This window comes from Lonchura striata, chromosome 12, assembly GCF_050655825.1.
Source record: "Lonchura striata isolate lonStrDom1 chromosome 12, ASM5065582v1, whole genome shotgun sequence".
In the NCBI taxonomy this organism is placed as follows: Eukaryota; Metazoa; Chordata; class Aves; order Passeriformes; family Estrildidae; genus Lonchura; species Lonchura striata.
The window spans coordinates 8,831,658-8,842,385 of record NC_140714.1 but is presented as its reverse complement, the minus strand read 5'-3'; the positions used below and the strand labels follow the sequence as shown (position 1 = coordinate 8,842,385).

At 50.9% G+C, this 10,728-nt stretch overlaps 1 protein-coding gene across 2 annotated transcripts; it reads right to left on the bottom strand.

Annotated features, from left to right (window-relative positions):
- Positions 1–2,913: 2,913 nt before the first annotated feature.
- FAM3D (FAM3 metabolism regulating signaling molecule D) lies at positions 2,914–8,406 on the bottom strand. Of its 2 annotated transcripts, XM_031505947.3 has the most exons (10): positions 8,164–8,403; positions 7,396–7,458; positions 6,548–6,655; positions 6,202–6,222; positions 5,593–5,716; positions 5,294–5,352; positions 4,885–4,935; positions 3,798–3,882; positions 3,529–3,655; positions 2,914–3,336 (listed from the first exon to the last, which is right to left on the bottom strand). In XM_031505947.3, exons 2-10 carry the CDS (start codon positions 7,406–7,408, stop codon positions 3,247–3,249), a joined length of 678 nt encoding a protein of 225 aa, XP_031361807.1. In that variant the 5' UTR covers positions 7,409–7,458; positions 8,164–8,403; the 3' UTR covers positions 2,914–3,246. The 2 variants fall into 2 exon arrangements, with proteins under 2 accessions (XP_031361807.1, XP_085446503.1); XM_085590377.1 differs by lacking the exon at positions 6,548–6,655 and having other exon boundaries at positions 8,164–8,406.
- Between the last annotated feature and the right edge of the window lie 2,322 nt (positions 8,407–10,728).

Here is a 10,728-nt window from a genome sequence, read left to right as displayed (position 1 = left end):
GTGTTTGGTGAAGATTCTGGGGATGCAGCACAGTGCAGAGCAGCCAGGTAGGTGCCTGTCCCTGCAGTAATACAGCTTTCAAAATGCCACAGCACTGCAAAACTTCATTTGGAGATTGCTGTCCCTGCACCCACTGTCCTTTTCAGATCCATTTAAAGAAATTAGTCAGTTCAGTTTGACTCATGAATTCATATTTATTCTCTACCTCTCAGTGTCTGGATATTTAAAAAACTCTGATTTATTTATCAGGACACAGGGACTTTGGCAGGAATGACTCTTGAAAACACTGGCTGAAGGTCCCTGCACAGGAATTGCATTTTTAGCTCTCCCTATTTCTTGAAAATAGTGATGTACCTTAGTAACTGTTCTGTGATGGATTCAGAGCTAGTTTTAACTGCCTGTAGCATGCTGAAACATAAATTTCCTTTATTTTGGCTTTAAACCAGATTTCTAATGTGCATTGCAAGGGGTAGGAAGAGTTTCCTGCGGCTGAATGGGGCTGGTTGTTTTTGGGGCTGTAGTTGATGCTGTGCTCTGGTTTGCCCTGTGGAGCCACCTTTACAGCTCTTGGGCTGTTTTCAGTTTGCTTTATGAGTGAATCTAGATCCTTTGAGGGGCTTAAAATAGTTGGCATATTTATGCTGGCAGCTCGCAGGGCTGTTGTGTCTGCTGGTTGTGTTATTTCTTGCTGTGCCATGTGTAGGGATGATTCAGCGCTGGGGATTAACCGCTGTTGTTGCAGCAGATTTAGGGATCGATTTATGGCAGAGGTTTCCCTCAGTACCATCAGGTGTGTGCTAAGAGCATGGGAGGATAAGCTGGGATAAAATACTACACCTCTTTGGGGATTCCTCTGTGGTGGCTGTTTCGGGGTTTTATTTCAGTTCTGCCTTTGGAAGCCCTTACAGGTGTTACACAGTTTATGTGGGGATTTTTCCTTGTTTAGGGAAAACTGATAGATTGGTGGTGTTGAGTTTTGGATCCAGGGTTTTGTTCCACAGGTGGCCAGCACAGAACAGGCTGTGTCCTTTCCTGGCCTTATCCTGCCTGTGCTCCTCACTTCTGCTCCCCTGGGGTGACCTGAGAGCTCCCATAACCCTGTGAAGTGCCCGCTAGGAGCTGTGCAGGGGCTGTTGCATGCAGAGAAGGCTGCTCCAGGAGAAACACTCCATCCTCATGTTTTGCAAAACTGCTGGTCTGCTTCAGAGAATGGGGAAAAACCAGATACAATCATCGGAAATTAAAGTCTGTACGTGATGCAAATTCATCCTTGTCTCTGATGGCAGATAAGCCCAGCCATCACCCGTGGAGCTCATCTGATCCCAGCAGCGCCGGGGCTCGGGGAGGGGCTGGGAACAGACCGTGCTTGGCTGGTGCATCTGGGCAGGAGTGGGGGGCAGATGCTCCCCAGGACCTGCTCGGTGCTGGGGAGCAGCGTGGGGACTGCTCTAGGAGCACTGTGGGGCTTTGCTGCTCGCCTTCGGGCAGGGATCTTTGCTCTTCCCGTGGTGCCGGCTGGCCCAGGCTGGGCTGCAGCTCCCGGTGTGTGGCTGACCCAGCGGTGCCAGCCCGGGCGCGTTGTAGCGCTCCGGAGCGGTGCTGGCCCCGGCTCTACCGGTAAAAGGCTCCCACCTATTGGTTGTGTTGCACAACTTCAGCTGCCCAAGAAACCCTGCACATCCATCCATCCATCCATCCATCCATCCATCCATCCATCCATCCATCCCTGAGGACAAAGCAAGGCTGGCGCAACCCTGGCATTATTCTGGCCTTTGATAGGGGTGTGCCACAGAGGATTTAGCTTGGATTTAACCTGGTGTAAGAACCTGATAATATGAGAAAGGCTTCAAAAATTTTTTTGTCATTATGTCTGCTTATCATCATCACTCTTGAACACCTGAAAACTACGGGTGGGATGGACTGCCTTGAGACCCATAAAAAGGAGTGCAAACCTTGTGCAAAATGTGGAGGGAAAAGCGAGGGGCAGAATCCTTGACCTTTGCCTTTCCCCTGCCTCCACCACCATTGCCTGCTGTGGGACACCCTAAGGCCTCCATGACACTGCCTGCTTGGGGAGGAACCCCTGATCCTGCAGCCCTGGACTGAAGTCAGGAGTGAGTTGTGGAACCCTTGCCTGCTTCTGTGTCCCATGGCAGGGAGGGAGCACCACGAGTGGACCAAGGTTTGGCTGCAGAGACCGGGCATGGCTCCTGCATCCCAAGGATGGGTGGCTGCATCCCAGCCAAACTGCTCCTGAAGTTGGGGGGGGCAGATAAGATGCTTCAAACAGCAGAGAAAGAAGGACAAAACCTGCTCTGCTCCCCACACCCTGTCTCAGCAGCAGCCAAGGTAGTACGGTGAGGTGATGACCTATCCTATGCTTTTAAAAGTAACCTTAGTATTTTCTAACTTTTCCCTACTTTTCACTTTCTTTCTCTTTGCCTCTCTTTCTATTAAATCAAAATCTATCAATTTTTTTGGTATCAACATTTAATCTTGTTTGTTTTTTTATCTTGTTTTTGGGAAGATTTTGAACCTTCAAAGTTCTTTCTGTTTTATACATAGAGACTTATTTTCTTTGCTCTTCTGGGTTTAAACCAGTTTGTAACACCCAGGAATGATGCTTTGGTCTGCAAATATTAACCTACATTGCTGTGTGCTATCCCTGTGGATTTCTGGCCGTATTGTGGCTGTAGGAGACTGTAGGACGTTGGCAAGAGCTCCAAGGGGAAGCCACCAAAGTCTGAGCATCCCCAGGGATGACTTTACCCTGTGCCATGTGAGGAGGGGGAGTCCTGCATGCAGGGCTGTGGGATGGGTGATGGTGATGCTGGACTGGTGGCAGAGGACCTGGCATGCTGTGCCTGTGGGAGAAAGTGTTGATTATGCTTGAAAATGGAAGGCAGAAGGTAGTGTTTTGTAATTAGAAATCTCATTGAAGAAATTTACAAAACCTTCTACAAAGTTTTTAGTTAAAAGATAGAAAAATAAAATACCCCAAATTGACCCATTGATGAGGATGGCTTGGCTGCAGTCTGGCCACGTGTCTGCTCTGCTCTGCAGGCACTTGTACAGCTCTTCTCCAAGCCCTGCACAGTTCCTGCTGTGAAACAGCCAGTTCCCATGAGCAGGCAGCAGCTGCTGGGCTCTGTGACCTGGCAGTGGAGAGGCTGCAGTCCCCACGATGGGGCTGGTGTCCCTGTGTGACTGGTGAAGCTGCCCTCCATGGCAGGCTGGAGTTTGATGCTAGTCCATCTTCCTGGGGGCACAGCCCTCCATCTCCAACAGCTCAGGCCAGCCCTCATATTTATTTGTCTCTCCATCATTTTTAATGTACTGCAGGAATAAGAGAGAGAGAAGATGAATAAGGAGGTTGGAGCAGTGCAAGTTGGAAAGGTGGCAAAAGCTGCAGCTCGGTTTGGCGTGGGGGACAATGCCACTGGTGCTTGTCTTCTGCAGGCAGGTGGGTGAGATGTAGCTTGGGGGGTGCCATGGAGAGGATGGAACCTGCAGGGGAGGGCCATGTACCTTTTCAAAGGGGCTCTTGTTCATCAGCCCCTTTGCTCCCAAGAAGATCCAGTTATCCCGGAAGCCCAGCTTGCCCACGTGGCTGCTGCCCAGCTCCGTGAAATATGCCCGTACTTTGTCATTCATCCTGAAAGAGGTTCAGAAGGTGTTACTGTGGTGCCAGCTGGGTGTCCCCTCTTTTTCCCTCTCTGTTGGTGGCAGCAGCATGTCCAGCTCCCCCAGCTGAGTGTTTTTGGGGAACCTGGTGTTGCTTCCATGGGCAAACTTACTTTGTGGCAGCATCATCGTAGCTTGCTGTCAGCACAAGGGTGCCACGCTTGATCCCTTGGAGGAAGGTTTGCAGCTTGGTAATGTCTGGGAGAGAACAGCATTAGGGAGAGAAAAAAGGGATTTAGTAGGTACTTCTGCACGGGGGAGCCTTCTCTGGTTTGGTGGGAAATAACCTGACTGTGCTGGTGCTAGCCAGGATTTGGGTGAATGGTGGGCTCCCAAATGATGCATTCCCCATCCTGTGTTCCCACCTGGGCTCTCCTGCAGTGCACAGTACTGATGTCCTCCTTTTGGAACAACTGCAGGGTGGAAATTCCTCCTGAACTTTGCTTGCTAACTCTGAAATCCAGTTGTGTGACTTTATCTCCCAACACACAAGAAATGAACCTGCCTGACCACAGAGACGCTTTCCCTGCCATCGTGCCTCTGGTTGTACTGGCAGAATTGCTCCTCATCCCGCATCTGTGGGATGCTTGAATCCAATGCCCCATCTAGTGGCACATGAGCTGACTGCTGCCTTCTTCCCAGTGCCTCTCCCTCCGAGCATCTCGCTCGTGAACTTGGAAATCTCATTGTATTGAGATTAAATCTCCTTAAAACTCCAGAGTTACCAAGAGTAGGTTGAAAACCCAAGGAATGATTGAGGGGGCCAGGTCTCCCTGAGCTCCTTCATTTATCCTGCTGTGAAAGGCAGGGGAATGAGCAGCTGCTCAGCTACCACCAGTATGCAAAAACTGAGTTACAGGTTGCAAAATATCAGGATTAGTGTAACTACCTGATCTCAGAAAATACCTTTCTCAAGTCTCAAATGCCTTAGTTTATTCAGGTTAGTGAAATCATGTTTTCCAGGCTATTACATGCTTGTAAAAGGAGTGAGAAGTCAATCTTGGATGTGGAAGCATTGTGAGGAGTCCAGGCTTGATGGCCTCAGGGAAAGCTGGGCTTTTACCACCCAGACTGGCAACTCTGGTCAAAGCCCACTTGACTTTTTCATTAAATACATGGCAGAGAAGCAGCTGAAGCAGCCAGAAGTGCTGGTGTGAGCCCTGGCTGGGAAGCACCAAGGAGCAGAGTGTCTGTGCTTACCTCCAGAGTACATGTCGAAGGCATCGGTTTTCAGGAGCTTCCCAGTTGTTCCTGAAAGGTTAAAATTGAAAACAGAGCACAGTGAGTTTGCACTGGGGTAGCTCTGGGCTTTGCCTGGCCATGAGTCTGGGGTGCCCTTGCAAAATGCTTTGCTCTTCCCTCAGTAACTGCTGCAATGGTCACTGTGTTGCTTGGAGGAGTTTGTGGAGCTGCCCAGGTGGGTTGGTTCCCTTCTCACTGGCAGTGCTTGCAACCATAATTGTGGCTGTGCTCCCCATGCAACACCAGAGGGATGTGCTTTTGGCTCAGCCACAGTGCCTGGGATGGGGTTTTCAGTGGCCTGTGCTTTCCTGGGGAAGGAAGGAGCCCTGGCAGTGGGGAGAAGGGGATCAGTGCCTGTCTGACTCACCATTCACCAGTGCAATGTTCAGGCCTCTGCCAATGTTGTTTTTCACACTGCTCATGAGGCTGGAAAGGAAAGCAGAGAGCACCAGTGAGTGCAGGGATGCACTGGAGATGCTGATGCCAGTGAAACTGTGGTGGGGTGAAGTGGCTGTAGATGGCAAAATAACCAGAAGTGGTAGCAAAGAAATCTAATTATTTTTTTTTTAACCACAAATACACTGTGATGTGCTTGGCAGAGGCCAAACTTGCCCTTTGGAGGCCAGCCCAGCCACAGCTGCCTTGTCCCTGCCATGTGCTGCTTACACCAAGTCTTCAAAGCAGATTGAGGGTCCCACCACATTTGCAGCACCACTGATGATCTTGAAGGCAAAATAATTCTGGGGACAGCTCTTCTGGTTCCCACACTTGTGCCGGGGCAGCCTCTCACCTGTGAGGGAGGAGTAGAGCTGAAAGTCCTCATGGGGACATGGCTTTGTCCCCATGGGGAGACACTGGCCATGTCCCTGAGGGGCTGAGCGGGGCTGGACCGGGATACAGTGCCCCACTAAGGGGGCAACACCTGGACCAATTTCTTCCATGAAGGAGGCTCGTCCTGGGGCTGGGACCAGCTTCTTGTTTGAGGTTTATGGTGCCGAGGCCAGGTGCTGCTCCAGGTGTGACACATGGTGTGTGCCGGGAGCATTCGGAGCTGGTGTCCGGGGCAGGACCCTTGGGGCTTTTCTGCCCAGAGTTTCCCCATTTTTGGCCAAGGCAGGTGCCTGCCAAAGACCCCACTGCTGTGTGCAGTAGCAAAATCCCCCGTGTCTGGGAGAGGGGGATTTTTGCCTCAGGGAAGGGGCTCTTGAAGGAGATCCCACGCTTCCACCCTGAACCCTGGAGTGGAGTTGTGTAATAAAGTAGAGTAATACTCACTGCTGGGCTTCTTTGTGGCACCTGTGGATATCAAGCAGGAGGATTAGACACCCTGGAGAGCTGCTGGCTCTTCCCCAAGCCAGGAGCAGCTGTTCAGGCACCTGCTCATCTCTCTAAAACTGCTTCCCATGGTTGCAGGCATTCCTGGACCCACCCACTCCAGTGCAGCTTCCCACCATACCACACTGTCCCATCCTGCCCTGGTGCTCAGAGCTGGTGGCTGAAGCCTCAGCCAGAGACTGCAAATGCAACTGGTCAGGGCAGCTTTACCCAGCTCTGGGGGCTGGCTCGCAATGAAGCCTCTCCCACCTCCCTCTGGATCCCTCTGGAGCCCTCGGTGCCTCACCGAGCCAGCTCCGCAGGCTGATGGCTTTCCAGCTGTGCTGGAAGTACGTCTGCATGAGGAACCACGAGCCCAGCAGGGTGAGGAGCAGCACCAGGGACCGGATCACACCTGCGGGGTGGGAGAGGGGCGGGCTGAGAGCTGCAGCACGGGGCAGGCCCTGGGTCATCCCTCTGGTTTATCGGGATTTGTGTCCCCAGGTTACCGGGACAGGGTGACAGCCAGTGCTTGCATGGTGTGGGAAGGCAGCTAACAATCCCTCACCCTCCAAATGGATTCTGATCTCTTAATTACCATCTCCAGAGTACGTGGTGATGCTCAGATAGGCATTAGTGCTCTGCTGGGAGGCACTATTCATATTTCTCTCTATGTTAAAGTAAATCTGATAATTAGTCAGAAAGCTATGTAAATCCAAATATTTCTTATGTTCCCAGTGCTGGGAAGGCTGCTATCCCCCAATTAGTCACTAGCTACAGCAGAGCAGCTGCTGATACAACTGTGATTGGCATTTGGCTTTAAAGCAGCGCTCATCAGAGCAAAACGTTCCAGTCCTGCATGGAAAGAGAGCAGAAAAATGTACTTTTATTGTAGCTGAATGGCTCTTATGGAACCAGGAACATCTCAATAGCCATCTCTTCCCAGTCACAGAAGGTTTCACCGGGAAAAATACAACAGGCTGAAATCGACACAAATCTTGTAAAAACCTGATGCTTATAGAAGGGCCCTTTCCCTTGTCCCTGGCAGGGGAAGGGCAGGGTTGCTGGGTTTGGAAGGCATCATGTAGATGAGAAAGAAGCATAAAGAACCAGTGAAAAACAGAGAGAGAAAAGTAAATATCTGTTCCTCCTTACTTGTTACCCGCATGGTGGTGGGCACACAGCACGGCTGGGAAGGACTGACAGTCACAGGTCACCCTGAGGAAAGAAGGCAATGCCTCAAAGAGAGCCTGAAAGCCACCAAAGCCGGGCAGATTCTAGATGAGAAGCTAATTGCTATGTTCAGTCACACTTGCAATAGTGAGGACATCATCAAAGATATACAAATTCTTCAACCATGCAGAAGGTCCCACCCTGATTAAGTCCTGGAGCAGGCTGCACTGCTCGAGCTCACTTCCCTCTGGAGCCTCAGAACCCTCCCCTGTCTGCTGCCCCTTGTGCTCCTCGTTCCTGTTCTCGGTAATGGACCAGCCTTTTCTGTACTGCTGATAGCAACGAGGTGGACACTTGCTATCACAGTTCTGCTGCATTTTCTTCTGGGATGATGCAGGGTAGATTTCAAATATTAGGCACTTCAAAATGCTGTCTGAGGACACGCTGTGACCTGCCTTTGCCCAGTCAGGGGAATCTCTGGGAAAAGGAGAAGGGAGAAGGGCAGCCCCACTGTGCTGAGGAGAGCAGACAGCTTTATGGACACCTGACTTAAACTCAGAAATATTTCCACCTGGCCAAATCCTGGGATGTCTTCACCCCGTGGGCAGGCAGTGGTTGTAATTTGGAGCATGAAGTATCTCCTGCCCAGGAGAGTCCATCTGCTGTCCCCTGTCCCACTGCCACCCTGACCGATGGGACAGCACTGCCACCCCACATGCTGGGCTCCCCAGGGGCTGGGAGCACTCCTACCTTTGAAATTCGGGGCTGCCGTCTGTTGAACCTCTGTCCTGGCAGCCACGCTGGAACCCTGCGGCGAATTGTCACTTGTGAGATGGGTGCTGAGAGTTCACGAGCCTAATGTCAACTCAAGCAGCCCTTCAGTAATGTTTGACAGAAAATTTGTAAACGAGCTGTGCTGAGAGCTGCTTTTCCTGTTTGAAGGGTAAATAAGGAGCAGCGGGCCGTGGCAGGGCTGGGCTGAATGGTGATTTCAGGCTGCTGCGTCATGAGGAAGGAGAGAAGAGCTTGTCCTGCCCAGCCCTGCTGCGGTCCCCTCCCAGGGCTCGCTGTGTCACTGACCTGGCATGGGGCAGCCCTGGGCTACATCCCCCCTCAGTGCCCCGAGGAGAGGCTCCCCATGGCTTCCCCTGCACCCAGCGGTGGGTTGCAGCATCCCTGCCTGGAATTTTTAGGCAGCCCCATCGGTTTCAGCTGATGTTTCTGGCACTTCTCCCCGTGACACTGCAGCAGGGACAGTCTGCCAAAGCTGCTCCAGCACGGAGCTACCAGCTTCCCATGGGAGACTGACCCACCTGCATTTTAGGGGAAGCCTTGGGAGGGATTTGTGTCCCCCCATGTACCAAGACAAAATGTTTTTGTTTGTGTATCATCAGAGCAGAGCTTCCCAGCAGCATCTCCCCTCTCTCTGAAGCTGCTCCTCTCAGAGGAAGGCTGGCTGTGAGCAGGAATCTGTCCCCACGGGAGGTGGCAGGGGGGGTCTGTGATGCCCAAAGCCCCTCCCCACACCCCAGCCCTCAGCACAGTTATTCTGAAATGGATTTAAAAGCTTGTGTCAAAGCTGGCATGAGCAAACCCATTTCACTGAGCTGAAGATTCACAGACCTGAAAAAGGACAGGTTAAAGGTTTTAGAGGACAAACATTGCCCACGTCTGGATCTGGGGGAGGCAGCATGAGGCTCTTCCCTTTTGCTCCTTTCAGCATGGAGTTTATAAAGACAGGGACCCCCTTCCCATTCCTGGCTCCCCCAAGTGCCTGATCTGATGATGGGGTTGGAAAATGGGGCCAGTTCTCACAATCCCCCTTGGCAAGTTGTGAAGACTTCAAAACTGGTATTGGTTTGCCTTGGGAGCTTGTCTTCCTCACAAGTGCCATGAGCAGAGCCTGGATCTGGTGAGGATTCAGACCTGGGGTGATTTGAACACAGTGAATGGAACAAAACTCCACCCTAAAACATCCCCTGTTTGGTCCCTAGTCCTACAGTGAACATTGGACTCACTGGGGCCCATTGCACAGTCCTCTCCTTCACCAAAGTTGTGGTTTTATTCTTTGCACATATTGATTTCATTGCAGAGGAAGAGAAATGGAAAAATAAACCAATAAATGCCAGTGCTTTAGGGAAGTCATATATTTCTTTGGGCTATTTATCTTCACCTTAATCCTAGATAAAATTTATTGGGTGGAGTCCCCGGGTGCTGAAATTCCTAGAACCTGATTGCATTACAAAAGAGTGGCCCTGTCCTGGCATTTCTATTATATTGTTTTTTAATTGTTTGCATTGATATTTTTTTTTTTATTTTTCTTTCTAGAGTTGTGCCAGAATAAAAGGCACCTGTGCTCTGGCATGTGCCAGAGAGCTGCTGGCAGGAGAGGGAGAAAAGAAGGAATTGTTATAGGTGTTAAACAGAGTTAGTTGTTTAATAAACCTCAAACTTGTTTGCTTAAAAAAAAAAAACCAAAACCATTCCAGGAACAAGAAAGTTCTTGGACAAATACTGCTGCAGCGGCTCACGGTGCTGTGAAGCAAAAGCTCCACCCGAGGCTGCTCTGGGCTGAAACGCCGCTTGGCGGAGCTGAGTCCCTGCGGGAGGAGCAGCCGGATCCCTGCCCTCCGGAGCCCTTCCAGGATGCACCAGGCAGTGCTCCTGCTCTCCCTCAGCGCTGCAGAAAATCCTGACTTCTTTTCCCCACAAACTTCTGCCTTCACCCGCCCTCCCCACCCTTCCCCCCCTTTTTTTCCTTCATTTGAGCCCCACATGTCCCTCTCTCTCCCAACAGGTCCCTGACTGTGAATTAAACCATTTTGGTGCAGAGTGGGATTGCAACTCCAAAAAAGGTGACTGCCAGGTGTCCATGGTCACTGAGTCACTCATCCAAAAATAAAAGCCTGCACAAGGGTTTTCCTGCACAACTGAATGCAGGGGTGCAGAGGAGGGACTGGCAGGATGGGTGCATGTCCATCCTGTGTTCAGGGTTTATCTCCACAGGAGAATGCTACAGTGCCATTTTCAGTCTCAAAAGGAAACAGTCTGACTAAATTTTGCTGAGTTGCTCAATAGGAGAGTGCTGTTTGCTAGAGAGCTTATAAATTTTCTTGCTTATAAAAATGCTTGACCAGCTTCTGCATCCACCAAATGGTTGGAGAGGGCATCTTATGGCAAAACTGGCCCTGGCACAAGCCTACAGTTATCTGGGCTGTTGACCAGTGTTTACTGCTTTCTACCAGAAAGTACTTGGTACCTTGTGTCCTCCTACCCTTCCATTTAGGCTGGTTTCTGAAAATTCCATGATGCCAT